The 20,380-nt window shown below is 43.3% G+C and overlaps 2 protein-coding genes across 6 annotated transcripts in view; both read left to right on the top strand.

Annotated features, from left to right (window-relative positions):
* Positions 1-6,530: 6,530 nt before the first annotated feature.
* On the top strand, positions 6,531-16,525 carry LOC131361667 (histone-lysine N-methyltransferase PRDM9-like). 4 transcript variants are annotated; one of them, XR_009206066.1, is made up of 8 exons: positions 6,557-6,681; positions 7,031-7,109; positions 9,206-9,362; positions 12,075-12,346; positions 13,217-13,284; positions 13,391-13,581; positions 14,138-15,000; positions 16,395-16,525. XR_009206066.1 is itself a non-coding variant. In XM_058403089.1 (7 exons), exons 2-7 carry the CDS (start codon positions 7,038-7,040, stop codon positions 14,890-14,892), a joined length of 1,515 nt encoding a protein of 504 aa, XP_058259072.1. In that variant the 5' UTR covers positions 6,531-6,565; positions 7,031-7,037; the 3' UTR covers positions 14,893-15,519. The 4 variants fall into 4 exon arrangements, 3 of the variants coding, with proteins under 3 accessions (XP_058259072.1, XP_058259074.1, XP_058259071.1); XM_058403089.1 differs by lacking the exon at positions 16,395-16,525 and having other exon boundaries at positions 6,531-6,565; positions 14,138-15,519; XM_058403091.1 differs by lacking the exon at positions 16,395-16,525 and having other exon boundaries at positions 6,555-6,681; positions 14,141-15,519.
* A 660-nt stretch (positions 16,526-17,185) lies between these two features.
* pfkfb4b (6-phosphofructo-2-kinase/fructose-2,6-biphosphatase 4b) overlaps positions 17,186-20,380 on the top strand; it is a 45,747-nt gene continuing 42,552 nt past the window's right edge. For both annotated transcript variants that reach the window (XM_058403092.1, XM_058403093.1), the window contains exons 1-5: positions 17,186-17,450; positions 18,350-18,466; positions 18,972-19,068; positions 19,143-19,209; positions 19,326-19,400. In XM_058403092.1, coding sequence (XP_058259075.1) covers positions 17,321-17,450; positions 18,350-18,466; positions 18,972-19,068; positions 19,143-19,209; positions 19,326-19,400 — 486 coding nt within the window. In that variant the 5' untranslated portion in view covers positions 17,186-17,320. The remainder of the gene's footprint in view (positions 17,451-18,349; positions 18,467-18,971; positions 19,069-19,142; positions 19,210-19,325; positions 19,401-20,380) is intronic.

A 20,380-nucleotide genomic window follows, 5' to 3' on the forward strand; every position in this document is an offset into this window, starting at 1 on the left:
TTACTCTATTTCTCCAGATATTATCTATGATCTTGTTGTATTAAATAATGAGTCAGCTTAATATTTTGGTGTGTGTGAGGGGAGTGTAAGAGTGTGTGTGAGGGGTGTGTGGGGTGTGTAAGAGTGTGTGTGAGGGGTGTATAAGAGTGTGTGTGAGGGGTGTGTGGGGTGTGTAAGAGTGTGTGTGAGGGGTGTGTAAGAGTGTGTGTGGGGTGTGTAAGAGTGTGTAAGAGTGTGTGTGTAGGGGTGTGTGGGGTGTGTAAGAGTGTGTGTGAGGAGTGTGTGGGGTGTGTAAGAGTGTGTGTAGGGGTGTGTGGGGTGTGTAAGAGTGTGTGTGAGGGGTGTGTAAGAGTGTGTGTGGGGTGTGTAAGAGTGTGTGTGAGGGGTGTGTGGGGTGTGTAAGAGTGTGTGTGAGGGGTGTGTGGGGTGTGTAAGAGTGTGTGTGAGGGGTGTGTGGGGTGTGTAAGAGTGTGTGTGAGGGGTGTGTAAGAGTGTGTGTGTAGGGGTGTGTGGGGTGTGTAAGAGTGTGTGTGAGGGGTGTGTGGGGTGTGTAAGAGTGTGTGTGAGGGGTGTGTGGGGTGTGTAAGAGTGTGTGGGAGGGGTGTGTGGGGTGTGTAAGAGTGTGTGTGAGGGGTGTGTAAGAGTGTGTGTGAGGGGTGTGTGGGGTGTGTAAGAGTGTGTGTGAGGGGTGTGTGGGGTGTGTAAGAGTGTGTGTGAGGGGTGTGTAAGAATGTGTGTGAGGGGTGTGTGGGGTGTGTAAGAGTGTGTGTGAGGGGTGTGTAAGAGTTTGTGTGAGGGGTGTGTGGGGTGTGTAAGAGTGTGTGTGAGGGGTGTGAGGGGTGTGTAAGAGTGTGTGTGAGGGGTGTGTGGGGTGTGTAGGAGTGTGTGTGAGGGGTGTGTAAGAGTGAGTGTGAGGGGTGTGTGTGGGGTGTAAGAGTGTGTGTGAGGGGTGTGTGGGGTGTGTAAGAGTGTGTGTAAGAGTGTGTGTGAGGGGTGTGTGTGGTGTGTAAGAGTGTGTGTGAGGGGTGTGTAAGAGTGTGTGTGAGGGGTGTGTGGGGTGTGTAGGAGTGTGTGTGAGGGGTGTGTAAGAGTGAGTGTGAGGGGTGTGTGTGGGGTGTAAGAGTGTGTGTGAGGGGTGTGTGGGGTGTGTAAGAGTGTGTGTAAGAGTGTGTGTGAGGGGTGTGTGTGGTGTGTAAGAGTGTGTGTGAGGGGTGTGTGGGGTGTGTAAGAGTGTGTGTGAGGGGTGTGTAAGAGTGTGTGTGAGGGGTGTGTAAGAGTGTGTGTGAGGGGTCTGTAAGAGTGTGTGTGAGGGGTGTGTAAGAGTGTGTGTGTAGGGGTGTGTGGGGTGTGTAAGAGTGTGTGTGAGGGGTGTGTGGGGTGTGTAAGAGTGTGTGTGAGGGGTGTGTGGGGTGTGTAAGAGTGTGTGTGAGGGGTGTGTGTAAAAGTGTGTGTGAGGGGTGTGTGAGGGGTGTGTGGGGTGTGTAACAGTGTGTGTGTGGGGTGTGTAAGAGTGTGTGTAAGAGTGTGTGTAAGAGTGTGTGTAAGAGTGTGTGTAAGAGTGTGTGTGTGAGGGGTGTGTGTGGTGTGTAAGAGTGTGTGTGAGGGGTGTGTGGGGTGTGTAAGAGTGTGTGTGAGAGGTGTGTGGGGTGTGTAAGAGTGTGTGAGGGGTGTGTGGGGTGTGTAAGAGTGTGTGTGAGGGGTGTGTGGGGTGTGTAACAGTGTGTGTGTGGGGTGTGTAAGAGTGTGTGTGAGGGGTGTGTAAGACTGTGTGTGAGGGGTGTGTGGGGTGTGTAAGAGTGTGTGTGAGGGGTGTGTAAGAGTGTGTGTGAGGGGTGTGTAAGAGTGTGTGTAAGAGTGAGTGTGAGGGGTGTGTGTGGGGTGTAAGAGTGTGTGTGAGGGGTGTGTGGGGTGTGTAAGAGTGTGTGTGTAGGGGTGTGTGGGGTGTGTAAGAGTGTGTGTGAGGGGTGTGTGGGGTGTGTAAGAGTGTGTGTGAGGGGTGTGTGGGGTGTGTAAGAGTGTGTGTGAGGGGTGTGTGTAAGAGTGTGTGTGAGGGGTGTGTGAGGGGTGTGTGGGGTGTGTAAGAGTGTGTGTGCGGTGTGTAAGAGTGTGTGTAAGAGTGTGTGTGTGAGGGGTGTGTGTGGTGTGTAAGAGTGTGTGTGGGGTGTGTAAGAGTGTGTGTGAGAGGTGTGTGGGGTGTGTAAGAGTGTGTGAGGGGTGTGTGGGGTGTGTAAGAGTGTGTGTGAGGGGTGTGTGGGGTGTGTAACAGTGTGTGTGTGGGGTGTGTAAGAGTGTGTGTGAGGGGTGTGTAAGACTGTGTGTGAGGGGTGTGTGGGGTGTGTAAGAGTGTGTGTGAGGGGTGTGTAAGAGTGTGTGTGAGGGGTGTGTAAGAGTGTGTGTAAGAGTGAGTGTGAGGGGTGTGTGTGGGGTGTAAGAGTGTGTGTGAGGGGTGTGTGGGGTAGGTAAGAGTGTGTGTGAGGGGAGTGTGGGGGGTGTAAGAGTGTGTGTAAGAGTGTGTGTGAGGGGTGTGTGTGGTGTGTAGGAGTGTGTGTGAGGGGTGTGTAAGAGTGAGTGTGAGGGGGGTGTGTGGGGTGTAAGAGTGTGTGTGAGGGGTGTGTGGGGTGTGTAAGAGTGTGTGTAAGAGTGTGTGTGAGGGGTGTGTGTGGTGTGTAAGAGTGTGTGTGAGGGGTGTGTGGGGTGTGTAAGAGTGTGTGTGAGGGGTGTGTAAGAGTGTGTGTGAGGGGTGTGTAAGAGTGTGTGTGTAGGGGTGTGTGGGGTGTGTAAGAGTGTGTGTGAGGGGTGTGTGGGGTGTGTAAGAGTGTGTGTGAGGGGTGTGTAAGAGTGTGTGTGAGGGGTGTGTAAGAGTGTGTGTAAGAGTGAGTGTGAGGGGTGTGTGTGGGGTGTAAGAGTGTGTGTGAGGGGTGTGTGGGGTGTGTAAGAGTGTGTGTGTAGGGGTGTGTGGGGTGTGTAAGAGTGTGTGTGAGGGGTGTGTGGGGTGTGTAAGAGTGTGTGTGAGGGGTGTGTGGGGTGTGTAAGAGTGTGTGTGAGGGGTGTGTGTAAAAGTGTGTGTGAGGGGTGTGTGAGGGGTGTGTGGGGTGTGTAAGAGTGTGTGTGCGGTGTGTAAGAGTGTGTGTAAGAGTGTGTGTAAGAGTGTGTGTAAGAGTGTGTGTGTGAGGGGTGTGTGTGGTGTGTAAGAGTGTGTGTGAGGGGTGTGTGGGGTGTGTAAGAGTGTGTGTGAGAGGTGTGTGGGGTGTGTAAGAGTGTGTGAGGGGTGTGTGGGGTGTGTAAGAGTGTGTGTGAGGGGTGTGTGGGGTGTGTAACAGTGTGTGTGTGGGGTGTGTAAGAGTGTGTGTGAGGGGTGTGTAAGACTGTGTGTGAGGCATGTGTGGGGTGTGTAAGAGTGTGTGTGGGTGGTGTGTAAGAGTGTGTGTGAGGGGTGTGTAAGAGTGTGTGTAAGAGTGAGTGTGAGGGGTGTGTGTGGGGTGTAAGAGTGTGTGTGAGGGGTGTGTGGGGTATGTAAGAGTGTGTGTGAGGGGAGTGTGGGGTGTGTAAGAGTGTGTGTAAGAGTGTGTGTGAGGGGTGTGTGTGGTGTGTAGGAGTGTGTGTGAGGGGTGTGTAAGAGTGAGTGTGAGGGGGGTGTGTGGGGTGTAAGAGTGTGTGTGAGGGGTGTGTGGGGTGTGTAAGAGTGTGTGTAAGAGTGTGTGTGAGGGGTGTGTGTGGTGTGTAAGAGTGTGTGTGAGGGGTGTGTGGGGTGTGTAAGAGTGTGTGTGAGGGGTGTGTAAGAGTGTGTGTGAGGGGTGTGTAAGAGTGTGTGTGTAGGGGTGTGTGGGGTGTGTAAGAGTGTGTGTGAGGGGTGTGTGGGGTGTGTAAGAGTGTGTGTGAGGGGTGTGTGGGGTGTGTAAGAGTGTGTGTGAGGGGTGTGTAAGAGTGTGTGTGAGGGGTGTGTGGGGTGTGTAAGAGTGTGTGTAAGAGTGTGTTTGAGGGGTGTGTGTGGTGTGTAAGAGTGTGTGTGAGGGGTGTGTGGGGTGTGTAAGAGTGTGTGTGAGGGGTGTGTAAGAGTGTGTGTGAGGGGTGTGTGGGGTGTGTAAGAGTGTGTGTGAGGGGTCTGTAAGAGTATGTGTGAGGGGTGTGTAAGAGTGTGTGTGTGTAGGGGTGTGTGGGGTGTGTAAGAGTGTGTGTGTGTAGGGGTGTGTGGGGTGTGTAAGAGTGTGTGTGTGTAGGGGTGTGTGGGGTGTGTAAGAGTGTGTGTGAGGGGTGTGTGTGGTGTGTAAGAGTGTGTGTGAGGGGTGTGTGGGGTGTGTAAGAGTGTGTGTGAGGGGTGTGTAAGAGTGTGTGTGAGGGGTCTGTAAGAGTATGTGTGAGGGGTGTGTAAGAGTGTGTGTGAGGGGTGTGTGGGGTGTGTAAGAGTGTGTGTGAGGGGTGTGTGTAAGAGTGTGTGTGAGGGGTGTGTGAGGGGTGTGTGGGGTGTGTAAGAGTGTGTGTAAGAGTGTGTTAATTTGTTATTTGTTTAATTCCTTTCTTATTTAAATAAACAAGTCATTTCTCACGATTAAACACAGTATTTTAGTGTTATTACCCAGTGGTCTTCTTAAACACACAAGCAGCATTTACATATTTTTTTCTGGCTGTTTGAAGCTGCAAAGTGTCCATTCCCACACACTGTCCATCCATCCATCTATCACGTCTGGGTGTGTGGTATGCAGGCTAGCAGGGTGATAAATACGGCTCAAAAAGTCATCAGCTGCTCTCTGCCCTCCCTGGATGACATATCCAGGTCCCGCAGCCTCAGCAAAATCAACCTTGTGGGGATGACCAAGTAGATTATGTTGGTACTAGTTTGGGGTCACAGGGTCACATGACCTAGAAGGTATTGAAGGAATAGTGATTTTGTAAATGAAAAATAAATAAATAATTACAAATTATTTCACATGACACATAATTAACACTATCTATTAATTAAATTATTATTAATAAATTAACAAAAGCTGTATGAATGACGCATGGCATGTGTATATTTAAGAAGAAACAAGAATAACTGGGGCACGTTGCCAGGTAAGTAACAAGTACCACATTTCAGTCATACAGAAATTTGTTGATGGTCCCTAAAATACCGCTTCCGAATGTCTGTCTAATGTCCGAATATCAAACTAACTTCACCGCGGTCGTAAATAAAATCTATCGACATTAACAAAACAATACTCATTTTAATGTAAGTGATATAAAAGGAAAGGAGAAATCCAAACGTAAACCTCTGTTCTGTTCTGTTAACCTTTTTTATTATTATTATTAAACAGTACAGACATCGAACCATTAAGACAATAGGACAATACAATTCTAAACATTAAGACAAGAAAAAAGAAAGAGAAAAAAAAGAATACAGGGATATACATACAGACATTTTGCCAGGATAAAGAGAACTTAACATATAAATAAATCTCAAGGAGATGCAAAGGATGAATATAAAGATACAGTTTTCATTGCTTTCAAATTAACAGAACTTCGGATGGATTCCATATACAAGTCCACTTTGAATAACGAAAAGAGAGGTTTAGAGCCAGTAAACTTTTGTCAGTGAATATGAAATTTAGCTAACAGCAAACACAAATTAATGATGTAATACTTCCCTATATTCTCTTTTGAGTATTCAAATAATCCAAAGAAAGCATCTTTAAAACAAAAAGAAAAGTCACTTACAAAGTAAGTTTGAATAAATTTTTAAAAATCTGACCAAAATTCTTCTGTGAAGGTGCATTGCCAAAAAAAATGAACGAGGTCTTCTTCAAAGGAATGACAAGAACAACGATTCACCTCAATATCTGACTTGTATTTCCTCAAAAAAAAAGTTAGTTGGGTTCTGTTCTGTTAACTTCATCTGTTGTGATTTGAGTCTCCAGCTGATGATGTAGCTTCGAAGGAGGCCTGCCCGGGCCTGCTTACCACGCCCCAATACCTTGACTCCACCCCCACGTCAAAACAGTGCCAGAAAGTTAAACGCAAAGAAAAAACGGTATCGCAAAAACATTTCACTAAAACGCAAAATAAAAGCAGCGTCACAAATAAATTCAAGTCATTTATATTATGCAACTCTTTATTTTTGTTTTGCAAAACTTATTTTTTCACGCAAAATTTCATTTTTTCGTTTGCAAAACTTTATTTTCTTTTGCAACACATAAATTCTTTACAGATATATGTGGCATTGAATTGAATCCATACTACACAAATAAAATTTGTGAACATTTTTTTTTACTACCTCAGCCTTTATAGATTTTTCACATTCTTAAACAAGAAGATTGAGATTCTGGTGCTCTGATTTCACTCAGTATATCTCAGTCAGATTCAGTTAGTGACTCATTGGTGGCATTCATGAAAAAAGTCATAAAATTCACAGGAATGAGAAATATAGTATGGTATAAAGTGGACATGAGTGGACAATACTCATGTAAGTTTGTGAGGACAGCTTTACTTTAATTTGGACCCGTTTCCTCCAGGCCACCAGGGCGGCAGTAGCGAGCTTGACCGCTGCTTCTCGGAGCTGCAGAAAACACTGCAGAAGGAAAAAGCGCTGCAGGTAGGTCCTGAACAGTTGAGTTATTAAAGTCGACATTTGATCGTTTTTTAAAACAGAAGCTGTTTATTTTCTCCGTGTTTGAGGAATAAAAACTCCTCTCTGTTTTAAATCCTCAGGTAAGTTAAATCAAGGCTGTGTGGCCGAGTCTCAAATCCATGTCTATTTTAAAGTGCCCTAGTTTCCGTGAGGAAGAGACTCGCCCTGCGCCCTATCGAGTGCACTACGTATCTAAAGAGGAGAGATTTGGAACTCTCTTTTATTCTCTCATTCTCTAATTCAGCAGCTTTCCTACTTATTTTTATAGTTAAAGTATTTAAGAATAACTTTAGCTTGTTCTAAAATATCTACTTCAACAGCTAAAATAACTTTATTTATATTTATTTATAAATAGCATAGCGGCTAGTAAAGGGGTTAACACTTTACAGCTTTCCACACTTCTCTGATTGATTTTTGTTTTTTTTATAGGAATATTATGATGAGTTCCTCAGGAGAGAGCCAGCTCTGGGTCAGGAAGTCTCGGGCTCCTGGTCCTGCTCGCTCCCAGGTGAAGCTCCTCATCTCTCTCACCTCATGATGATAAAGCTGGAGCAGCTCTGAGTATCTGCATGCTTTGTGTTCCTGCTGGTTTCCTAGCTGTTCTCCTAACCATCTCTGAATCTAAAGTAAAGAGTAATGATCACATCTTCTGAGTCTTCACACCTGAGTGAGGGTTATGAAGAGGGTTGGAAAGGGGCAGAAAATTTCCATGGGAACTTTATCTCATGAATTATTTCAACTTGTGGAAATATTTCAAGTTGGAAACTTAACGGGAATTTATGGGCATTAATGGGAATTTATTTAAATTATTTAGAAATTTGGGGAAATTTATATAAACTGTATATATAAACATAAATATAAATATTTTGTTTGGTTCTAATCTGACATGCAAGCAAACTAATGCAGAAATGAGATTTTTTCCTTTGATTTAATTGTAAGTAGAACTTTAATTAATTCTTTCATTGAACAACACAATAGCATAAATGTTGAATGTAAAAAAAATTAAATGAAAGCACACCCCACCCTTTCCCTTCCAGAAAAAGTCCCATTCAAAATTATAATCTTGGGGTTCAGATGCAGAACCGTGGCTTCTTATATTCCTGTGATGGTCAGATTCTTCCTTTCTAAATAGGACAATAGGGGGGAATTCTCTTCTTAAGTGACTGAGGGGGAGTGTGTGTGTGTGTGTGTGTGTGTGTGTGTATATATGTGTGTGTGTGTGTGTGTGTAGGATGGTCTTTTTTAGACAGTTTTTTTAATTATCTGACCTAAATGTTAGCTCAGTCCGTGTATTTGTTTTTGCAAAATAGTAAAATTTTGTTTTAAAAATAAATGTATGTAATATTTCTTTAATTTACATGACTACTCACCAAGTTGGAGATGTTCTGAAATTATTTTGTGTGCAGGATTGAAGAAATGATCAGTGTATATTATAGAGGAATGAACAGTGCATGTGGAGGTGTGGCCTCAGTAGCCCTGCAGTGCTGTGTGTATGTGGAGGCGTGGCCTCAGTCGCCCTGCAGTGCTGTGTGTATGTGGAGGCGTGGCCTCAGTCGCCCTACAGTGCTGTGTGTATGTGGAGGCGTGGCCTCAGTCGCCCTACAGTGCTGTGTGTATGTGGAGGCGTGGCCTCAGTCGCCCTACAGTGCTGTGTGTATGTGGAGGCGTGGCCTCAGTCGCCCTACAGTGCTGTGTGTATGTGGAGGCGTGGCCTCAGTCGCCCTACAGTGCTGTGTGTATGTGGAGGCGTGGCCTCAGTCGCCCTACAGTGCTGTGTGTATGTGGAGGCGTGGCCTCAGTCGCCCTACAGTGCTGTGTGTATGTGGAGGCGTGGCCTCAGTCGCCCTACAGTGCTGTGTGTATGTGGAGGCGTGGCCTCAGTCGCCCTACAGTGCTGTGTGTATTTGGAGGTGTGGCCTCAGTCGCCCTACAATGCTGTGTGTATGTGGAGGTGTGGCCTCAGTAGCCCTGCAGTGTGTATGTGGAGGTGTGGCCACAGTAGCCCTGCAGTGCTGTGTGTATGTGGAGGCGTGGCCTCAGTCGCCCTGCAGTGCTGTGTGTATGTGGAGGTGTGGCCTCAGTCACCCTACAGTGTGTATGTGGAGGTGTGGCCTCAGTAGCCCTGCAGTGCTGTGTGTATGTGGAGGTGTGGCCTCAGTCGCCCTACAGCATGTATGTGGAGGTGTGGCCTCAGTAACCCTGCAGTGTTGTGTGTATGTGGAGGTGTGGCCTCAGTAGCCCTGCAGTGCTGTATGTATGTGAGGGTGTGGCCTCAGTAGCCCTGCAGTGCTGTGTGTATGTGAGGGTGTGGCCTGAGTAGCCCTGCAGTGCTGTGTGTATGTGATTGAAGAATATACAGGGTTGTTTTATCTGATTGTTTTAACCATGATTATGCTGCAAGATATTTTTTCAACTATATTTAAGTTCCCTGTTATAGGCTAACCTGCAATTTGCAATTTTGCAAATTCCCAGTTTATCCCCATATATTCCCTTTAATTCCCATGGAAAGTTTCCAGCCTTGAAAATTCCCGGAATTTTGCAACCGTAGTTATGAAGAGTGTTGGTGTGTTTCTGCTGAATAATAATAATTGTTCTGGTCTTTAGCTGTGTAAGGAGGTTAAAACAGAGCCTTCAGACGGAGGGAGAGAAGTGTGTGTGAAAACTGAGGAGACGAACGTCCTCGGCCCCGGATGCGACTTCAACGACCTACCTGAAGTCATCTCCATTAAAAAGGAGGAAGTGGACACTGAAGACTACCTCTGTAAGACCCCGGGCCTCTGTGGAGCTCAGGACCACTCGTCATTCTTCTCTACATACTTCCATTGCACTCACTGACTGGTACACGGGCCTGACCCAAGCCCCTGCCTCCGTTTATTTATCATAATTTTAATCATCAGAATCTAAATCATACTCCATTTAACTTTGAATATATTTTAGATATTATATAGCCCTGCCATATTATTTTAAAGCAGGTAGGTTTGTTCATTTTATGTTAATTCACACACACACAAACATGTACAAGCATTTACTGGCAAGAACAAGTTTGGAAACACGTATACACTTATGTATTCTATTCTCTTTTCTTTTTTTGGTTGAAACATGAACAAAAGTCCTTTTTATATTTGAGACAGAATGAAGGTCCAGTGAAATTGTTAAACCTTATTTTTCATCTAAAAACAAAAACTCTTGACAAATCTGTAGCACTCTAGTGGTCAGTTTTTGCAGATGTTCAGGTGTGATCTTCTGCAGCACTTCCTGAAGGTCTGCTGTGCGGCTGGTATAGTGTTCTCCAACTCTTCCCTCCAGCTTCTCCAACACCAGCAGGCTGGGGTTCAGTCCACAGGACGTGATATCAGTCATCTAAACTCCACTGTTTCTGCATCTTGTTCCTCTGTGAACTTTTCTTTTTGCCAAAAACCTTCCTAGGGTTTTTACTTGGTAACTCTGCCCACATGACCAGCTGATCTGAGTTTCCTCCAAGGTGTCTCTGCAAACGGGATTCTCTCCTGTTTTATTAAACCATGCAGCTGATTCAGGAGCAGTAAGGAATATATTTCTCAAGCAGGACACTTGTAAGTACTTGTCTTCTTGGGAAGATGTTCAGCTGGACCTTCCAATGTGTCTTCTGTCCTGAGTGGATCCAGCTGCAGCATGTCTCTGGAGACTTTAGTATACACCTTTTAAACACATCCTTAATTTCTTGTCTAGGTCTCGTAGTCAATAACCGTCCTTTCTCTCCACTTGTTTGATCATTTTTAATTCTAATTTATTCTGAAAATGACAGGTCACTCTCCGTATGGAGGAAGAGCCAAAAATAAACTCAGTTGATTGGCTCACTGGACATGAACTTAGTTGAAGATGTTTAAACACCTGGGAGGACATGCAGGGTCAGTTAAAGACCCTCCACACTAGAGTTTCTGGACAAAGCCTTCAGGTTTAACACTGATCACACAGTGAATGGTCATTATTGTGTAAAAAGTTCATCTTGGAAGTTTAGATGGTTGACCTGCAGATTAAATTGTTCCAGATGAGTGATGAAGATGTTTTCTGTGTTTTGTTATTCATTTTTTAACATTTCATTGTAAACAGATGATAATGACTTGGTGTTTCCAAACGTTTTTTTACCAGTGTATATATATAAACACAGTACTGTGAAGGAAATACTGTAAAGAAAGAATGCTTTTATTTTTATCAGTTAACAAAATGTAAAGTAAGTGACCAGAAGAGAAATGAAATGAATATTTGTTGTGACCCTCTGCCTGCAAAACACCATCAATTCTTCTAGATAGACTGACACACAGTTTTTGAAGGAACTCAGCAGGTAGGTTGTTCCAAACATCTTGATGAACTAAGCTCAGATCTTCTGTAGGCCTGAAATCCTTCTGTCTCTTCATGTAATGTCAGACAGACTGGACGATGTTGAGGTCAGGGCTCTGTGGGGGACAAACCATCACTTCCAGGACTCCTTGTTCTTCTGTACACTGAAGATAGTTGTTAATGACGTTGGATGTACGGCTCCCTGATGGTGCTGCATGATGGAGCAGTATCTGCCTGGATTTCTCAGCATTGAGGACACCATTAATTCTGACCAAATCTCCAACTCCATCTGCAGAAATGCAGCTCCAAACCTGCAGGAACCTCCACCCTGCTGCAATGTTTCCTCAGACACTCATTACTGTTCCGCTTTCCAGACCTTCAGTGAACACCCTTCCTTCTGCTAAAGCCGAATATTTCACATTGTGATTCATCAGTCCAGAGACCTGCTGCCATTTTCCTTCACCTCAGTTCCTGTGTTTTCCTGCATAGTTGAGTCTCTTATCCTTGTCTCCATGTCGGAGGTCTGGCTTCCATGAAGACCACTTTTGGCCAGACTTCACTGGACAGTAGATCTGTGTACTGGTCCTACTGGTTTCCCCAGTTATTTGCTGATGGCTCTGCTGGACATCTTCTGATGTGGAAGGGAAGTGAGCGTGATGTGTCCTTCATCTGCTGCATTAAGTTTCCTTGACCACTGTGTATTTTTGAACAGGACTCTGTGTGTGTGTGTACTCTTTTTAAAAAAACAACACATGTCTATAAATAATGAAAGTACAGGTCTAATGCACTGTAAGTTGTTGATTAAAATTTTTATTTTTAATATTTATATTTTATATCTCTGTTTTATTTTTTTAGTAGCTATTTTGTCATTTTGTTAAAAATAAATTGCTGATTTAGTGTAAAATCCAGCAGTGATGCTCCGATACACAAGCCTCCACAGTGAGGAGATGACCAGTAGATGTCCTTCACTACAGTTTATTATGGGGCAGTTATCAGACTCGGCTGTAATCAGATAGCAGACTTAAAATAAAGCTGAAAAGTAGATTCTGGTGTTTCATTTCCATCTCCTTTCATGTTTTAATAGTTTTTCATTGCTGAATTATTTTAGTCATCATTTCTCCCTGTTGTTTTTTCCATGTTCCTGCTCATCATCCAGACTGTGAGGTCTGCAAATCCTTCTTCTTCAACAAGTGTGAGGTTCATGGTCTGGCGCTCTTCATCCCTGATAGTCCCGTTCCCATGGGAGTTGCTGACCGAGCCAGACGAACTCTTCCTCCTGGACTAGAGATCCGGAAATCTGGCATTCCCGATGCAGGTCTGGGAGTGTTTAATAAGGGCGAGACTATTCCAGTCGGTGCACACTTTGGACCATACCAGGGAGAGCTGGTAGACCAAGAGGAAGCCATGAACAGCAGTTACTCGTGGGTGGTGAGTGATTTAGAAATGAATATAAATAAATAAGAAGTCCTCTGTTTGTGAGTGGGATGCCGTATGAAGGAGGGTGGAGTCAAGTCCCGGATTCCTGATCAGTAAAGCAGATTCTCATTTACTGTGTAAAATACAGTGGAGGACTGTCAGGGTCAGTAAGGCCTTCTCTGCTGGCCTAAACAGCAGTGATCTGAATCACTGACTTGCATTTTAATATATTTAATATATTTTCCATGAATGTGTATTAAATTATTCTCTACATTTCATAGCTTTTCTCTCGGTTGCGCTGCTTCCAGTAGTGTATATTTATGATAAGAGTATTTATCCAATCATATTTCAGACTGTGGATGACATCATGTGTTGTCCGGCCTTAAGGCCTTCAGAATCAATAGTGCAGGCGCCCGGAGCTTAAAATAAGGGGCAATGAAACTGTTCCATTAACCAATCAGATTTCGAGTTGGCGTCACTGGGGTCATCTAGCAGGCGTACGATTACGTCAGCAATTTCCCGTCCATTGACTGGATAATTGGAGTAGTCAGAGGCAGCGACCCGCACAAACTAAATAAAATATATATATTTTAACTCACAATGGCTGACAGAGGAGGAGAAATCGATTTGGTCGCAGACATCCTTACAAATACATTTTCAAGGAGGACTGTAATAAAATGGACTATTCCTTGGGAGGTGTGAAATACTGTAGAATAATTTCTTTTTTACTTTGTTATTTAACGGTTGATTAATATCTATTGCCGTGGCGTCATAATGATGGATAGAGGTGGATTAATTCAGGAAGGACACCGGTGAAGGCCTAGGTGTGAAACGCACGGCCCACCACTGGTAAAATGTAATGGTGGTTTTGTTTTTTTGCAGATATCCAGGAGCAGGCAGTGTGAAGAGTATATAGATGCTAAGAGAGAGATGTATGCTAACTGGATGAGGTGAGGAATCTTACTGTTTTATTGGTTGGAAGAACTTTATCCTCTCGCTGTCTCTTATTCTTGTCCTCTTTTTTACTCTTTCTGTTGCTTTTCCTCATTCTCTTAGATTTGTCAATTGTGCGTATGATGATGATGGACAGAATCTGGTGGCGTTTCAGTACCGAGGGCGGATTCTCTACCGTTGTTGTCGATCCATCCATCCGGGACAGGAGCTCTTAATGTGGTATGAGAAGGAATATCCCAAAGATAAGAGCCTTTCATTTGAGTACCTCTGGAACAAAAAGTGTTCTGCAAATGGTAAAGAGCTTGATTTTTATTATTTAAAATATTTAATATTTTAATGTTAATACTTGATTATTTAAAAGATATTGTGTTAGCACACAGATCCTTCCTGGTCTTCTGTAGAATTTCACATGGAGGCTCTGGAAGTGGCGTTTATTTCTGCTGAAGATGTCTGCTTTTTTTGCAAAAACCTTTTAATGCTAACGGATTTGATTGAATTTCATACATATATAAATAGCTTCTGTACAGCGCTTTAACGGTGAACACCTTCACAAAAATCCTGATTTAAAATTGTCCAGTCCCTAGCAAGCAAGATGGAGTTGACGATGTTTTCACACCCTTTGTGTTCTCAGTCTTCGGATCCCACTACCACCTGGATCAGGACATCACGCTTAATGAAGAAGAATAAATACATTTTTAAAAACTTTCAGTAAAATAGTTTAAATGAATAGTAATCATCATCATCATCATCATCTAAAATAATTTTTGTGCTCTTTAATATTTGAAATGTTCATGAGTTTTGTTTTATTCAGTGTCTGAAATTTCATCCTGATTTTTCCCCCTGTTCCAGAAGTACCCGGCGCTCTGGTGGAAGTTGTCTCCTGCTCCTTGTGTTCACTTTCCTACACATCTCAAATTTATCTGGACAAACACATGCGGAGATGCCACAATGATGATTATGTGAGACTGAAGAAATTGAGAGAGATCAGAAGTGAAACTCGGGCGGCTGTGAAATCCTCGATTAATCAGCAAACTTCCGCTACTCTCAATTCCAGCAGCACTCACAACGAAATGAAAAAAGATGTTCACCACTGCTCAGATTGTGGAAAGGGTTTTACTCACCCGAGTTCCCTCCATCGACACCAGCGCATCCACACAGGGGAGAAGCCTCATCGGTGCTCGGAGTGTGGCAAGAGTTTTACTGAACACAGTGCTCTCCAGCTCCACCAGCGCACCCACACCGGGGAGAGGCCTTATCACTGCTCGGACTGCGGGAAGAGTTTCGTTCACCCCAGTAACCTTCGGAAACATCAGCGTATTCACACAGGAGAGAAGCCATATTACTGTCCACAGTGTGGGAAGAGTTTTACTCAGCAGAGTCATCTCCAGCAGCACCAACATATCCACACGGGGAAGAAGCCGTACTACTGCTCGCAATGTGGGAAGGGTTTTAACCGGCAGAGTCATCTCACACTACACCAGAGTATTCACACGGGAGAGAAGCCCTATCACTGCTCACACTGTGGGAAGAGCTATAATCACCAGAGTAGTCTTCTAAAACACCAGCAGATCCACACAGGAGAGAAAGCCTGTGACTGTTCATAGTGTGGAAAGAGCTTTGGTGGACAGGATCAACTCCAAAAACATTGGTGCATTCACACTGGCATAAAGACATCTCACTGCTGATGGCACATCTCTAAACCCTAGATGAAGGTATGTGAAGATCTGAATGTCACACCTGCATGGGCCATAAAGGTGGATGGCACTGGAGAGTGTAATAAACATTTACTACTTCTTGTGCAATGCCTATACACTTATTTAAGTACAACCAGGAGAATACATAAGAGAAGAATTGTCCAGTTGTAAAATAGTAAACACTTGATCATGGTTGCAGAAAAGACATCAGGTTTTCCACATTGAACAATAAACTGGAAATTCCAGGTAGAAGTGGAGCATCAAGATGGATCAGGCCAGTGTTCCAGGATCAGGCACTGGCAACACATTACTATATGTACACACACACACACACACAATGGCAGAGAGAAAGGGGTGAGATTACTGAATGGTGTGCATTATGAACAGATTGCAAACATCTCAACACTTCACCGTCTCAAACCTGAGTGAACATGTGGTGGAGCGTCCAAACATCCCTGTTTACCAACATTCTGTATGTCTATGCCTTTACAGACAAGACCAGCTCTTTAACAAATAAAAATAGGTTTTCAGCCTGGACCTAAAGATTTTATAGAACCCATTTTAAAGAGTCCTGAACAGTGGTGTTTCACTACTGGGGGTTTGTAGGAAAAGCTCTGTTCCTGCTTCTTTATAACGGGCAACAAAGAGCCTGCGCTTTCTGACCAAAGCAAGGGTAACTTCATAATTAACCAGAATATCATCTGGCTACCGTGGAGCACAAACATGCAGTGTGTTATAGTCCGGTGTGTCTCTGTTCTGTACTGGCCATCAGCACACGTTCTGTTAAACACTAGATTTTACACTTGCAGTTTATTTATTTTCACTTGTAGTTCTGCTGCTCTGCTTCGATCGATCGTTAATCCTGAAATATTACAGATTATGTGTCCTTTAGCTACAAATCTCACTGGACTCCAGCTGACCTCATCAGCAGTCCTGTAAACGTCACTCGTCCGTGGTGACCGTAAAAGGTTATTTTTTATGAAACTTTTATGAAGCATTTACACAGACTTCCTGTTTCTAAACTAAATGTTTTAATAAGAAATTAAGATCATTATCCCTGAATATGCTTTATACTCTAAATGAATATTTGTCTTTGAATAAAGCACTGAGGTTTAAGAGAGTATGGGAGAAGGAATTAGAATCTCTTTAAGAGTGTGATTGTGATGAAATTAGGAAACATGTTGAATTTATTTCAGTATATAATCACATTAGAGAAATATCACAGATTTTAGTATCAGATTTTACATGGAGTTATTGTGTGTGATCACCTGATAGTTATTATATTATTACATAACATATTAATATTAATAACACTTTCTCCTGATTAATATTACTGACATTAACAACACACTCACAACACAAATATTACAGCGTGGTGTTTGTTCCTGTGGTTTTTCTCTGAAAATCACCAGACTTCCGGTTACTGCACGGTCTGCACTGTGCTGCTCACGGTCCATCAGCGTGTTCCCTGTCCGCACTGTGATTGGCTGAGCTCTCCGGGCAGTTGCGCTCTCATTGGACAGAGCCGTATCAACATTTGCCGCCCACGCGCTCAGCATGTGAACCTGTTTATCTCTCCCGAGGTCGCGCACATCTCTCCGGTGATTTACGGTATTTTTAAAGCGTCCTGTTTATGGTTTTTCAAAATATAAAATAACTTGTTAACTTCTGTGCTGAATAAGTCATCAAATCTTACTTTAAAATCTCTCACAGTGATTACTGACTTTTAGTTCACGCCTTTAATCACAGCGCACAAAGTGTGAATATTACAACAACCCTTTGTCCAGTAGAGACTCGCTTTGAGGAGCTGTTGATCCACAGAACATTTATATCAAGGATTTAACGATGGAGATATTAGACACAATTTGTAATCATTAACGCTGTTCAGTTCATAATAGTACTTTAATTAGTTCCATGCGGTTGCATTTAAGTAAGCGGACTTTCAATTAACATTTAATATCATTAAACATTTTCACAAATTTTACAGAAATAAGATTTACAGAAATATACAAATTATAAATATGAATGATTTACACTAGTTTAGGTTAAAGTGATTTCATGTCCAGTCATTTGAGCTTGTAATTATAAGTAAGATAGAAGAGAACTACAGCTCAATTTAACCTTAACTAAAATTGCACTTAGTATGTAATTTATAGACACTGTAACAGTAGTGTTAGCAGTAGTGGAAGTAGTAGTAGTAGTAGATTGTGCGCGCGTGTTAGCGGTATTACGGTAAAGGGTCACTGCGCCTCCTCAGCTGATGTGACATAAAGCGCCTCACATTAAAGCCGCATTAGATCTTCTGCTCAGAGTCCAGCAGCATGTCCACTCCACCGGCATGAGTTCCACTCAAGATATAACCCTAACACCGGTAGCTCTGCCCCGGGAGCTCGCGCAGAACCCACTGCATAAGACATGGATGCCGTGCAAGAACGGACTTCCGGAAACGCACATTTCTCAGAGGAGAGGTGAGTAGAAACGCGTGCGCGAGACTTCACTCAAATGCATGTGTCTAGGAACTTAATCGGTTTTATATAAATTGCGGTGCGCGAATGTGTGTCTTTCACGTGAAGTTTAGAAAGCAGGATTTTTAGCCTGGTAAAGTGCAAACCGGCGCGCGCTCCCGCCAACAGGAGGCCCGGAATGTGATGCAATCGGTTTCAGAGCTGTTATCAGTAACACCCGTGAGGGGGAAATAGATAACGCACGCGCAAAAAGTCTCCAGGAGTCGTCAGATTACGTCATAGTTTAATTTGTATATTTGGTGGCGATCTGTGATATGACCTTAGGAACAGTGAAGTGTCTGGTGACTGACCAGCAGGTACAGTGGAGATCAGTGACTGGTCAGTGGGATTAGTGGACACCTGTCATTAACTCACCTGTCATTAATCGGTGTCTGAATGAACGGGTCACGAGTCTAAAACTGCTGTATGAAAATTTCCATCATTAAATCTTTACAGATAATACATACACGTGTGTCTGACGTATTAATAATAATAATAATATTATTTTTATTATTATTATTATTATTATTATTATTATTGTCATTGTCACGTGTGTCTGATGTTCTCCATATTTCCGTTTAAATATTTATAGTGAACAGAATGACTCAAATTATTTGCGTTTATTTTTGCACATTATCTGACAATCTCTTTTTGTCTCTCTCTCTCTGTCTCTCTCTCTCTCTGTCTCTCTCTCTCTCTCTCTCTCTCTCTCTCTCTCTCTCTCTCTGTGTCTCTCTCTCTCTCTCTCTCTCTCTCTGTGTCTCTCTCTGTCTCTCTGTCTCTGTCTCTGTCTCTCTCTCTCTCTCTCTCTCTCTCTCTCTGTCTCTCTCTCTCTCTCTCTCTCTCTCTGTCTTGTCTCTCAGTTTGTATGACGAACTGCCCTACCCTCATAGTGACTGTGGGGTTGCCAGCTAGAGGAAAAACGTACATTTCTAAAAAACTCACTCGATACCTTAACTGGATTGGAGTTCCAACTAAAGGTACTGTTCAAAAGTTCTCCTAAAGTTCTTCTCCAGTGTTCTTCACTCTTCACTCCCTGCAGCAATGCAGTAAACAGAAGTGATGGTTACTTTATACTTTCCTGAAGGATCTGCTGTGTCTGTATGCCATCAGAGACCCACAAACTCCACAGAATAATTCCATCTCTGAAAGACGTTTACATTTAAACACACACACACACACACACTCCTTTACCTGAGACTGAAACACTTCCACACTGAGTAAGAAGGTCAGCAACAGAGCTTTAATATTGTTTATAGATTCTCAAGGTCATATCATTAATATATAATTATAATTTAGACCTTTAACATTTCCACATGCTCACTTTCATCTCCAGTTATCTGATCTTCACATATCTCTTTTAGACCTGTAGATTTGTTGAGCTGGAAGATTAAAGATGTAGTTAGTAAAGGCAGGAGATTTGTTGAACGGCTTAGTGAGTGTGTGTGTGTGTGTGTGTGTGTGTGTGTGTGTGTGTGTGTGTAGAGTTTAATGTTGGACAGTACCGGAGGGAGTGTATGAAGATCTACAGGAACTTTGAGTTTTTCCGTCCTGATAATGAAGAGGGACTGAAGATCAGGAAGTAAGATGACCATCTCTATCAGTTTGTGTAATGTTGTGTATTTCTGGTGACTGGACGTGTGTGTTGTGTTTCAGACAGTGTGCTCTGGCGGCTCTGAACGATGTGAGACGGTTCCTCAGCGTGGACAGAGGACATGTGGCTGTGAGTCTAATGGAAACACAGACTTGATGTGTCCAGGGTTTAGTTTTTACTCTAGAGGAAATGCAAATCTGAAGTGTTTAAAAGCTTTAATGTGTTTGTTCCACTTCACCTGGCAGGTGTTTGATGCCACCAACACTACGAGAGAGAGGAGGAAAATGATCCTGAGATTTGCTGAACAGCATGGCTACAAGGTAGAACACAGTTCATCAGCTGTGTTTAATATGAATTACTGTAGAGGTCAGTGTGGAGATGAACCTTCTAAACCTTCTGACCTCAGCAGCAGCTGCTCCTAATATACATCTGTGTGTGTGTGTGTGTGTGTGTGTGTGTGAGAGCAAGTAAAATGTGGAAAAGAAAATCTTATTTTCTTTTGTACATCACAGAGTACTACCCTATTTAAAGAGGCTTGTGTAGACAGATAAATAAATAAATAAATGAGTGCTTTAACATCCGCAGTGTTTTTCACGTCACACAGACACACACTTTATTTTATATAGAAATAGAGTTTTTGCAGCTGTTAGATTTTGCTGTATTTGGCTAAGCTGTAGTTTGGAGGCTTGCTAATGTATTAGAATTCTCTAATACATAAAATTACTAAGCTTGACCAGAGTTCTTGTGGGGAGAAGAATTTATTGAAGGTAGCAGTGTAGCGGGTCTTCAACAGTGATGTTAGCTGGTCTTCAAAGTGTCTTAACCCAAAGATCTGTCTGTGAGACAGATCTTTATACTAGAATACAGAACTGTAAGGACATCATGTGGAGAGTCCTCAATACACAAAACTGAATGTCCTTTGTGTGTGTCACCTGGCCCGCACCCATGTCCTGTATGGGCCATCACCTGGCCCCCACCTCCTTGTGCCATCTTGATGAAACCCCCACAGACACAGCTGATTGTATCTGAGAGGCAGTCACAATGTAAATGTATTTGATTAATGATGAACATAATCTTTCAATCCCCCCTTTGATCATTTTTGATCACAAATTAAACTTTTCATTAATCATGAATACAGCATTCTGTATACAGGCTCCATTACTTAAGACAACAGAATAAAAGTTCATGGGGAACTAGAATCCTCTTGAATGCTTGAGTCTTTTTTTTTTTTTTTTGTGGTGGATGTTGCTGTGTTATGTGGATGTTCAGGCATCTCAAGGTATAGATTTTCTGCGAGCAG

The sequence above is a fragment of the Hemibagrus wyckioides genome, linkage group LG11, assembly GCF_019097595.1.
Source record: "Hemibagrus wyckioides isolate EC202008001 linkage group LG11, SWU_Hwy_1.0, whole genome shotgun sequence".
Classification (NCBI taxonomy): Eukaryota; Metazoa; Chordata; class Actinopteri; order Siluriformes; family Bagridae; genus Hemibagrus; species Hemibagrus wyckioides.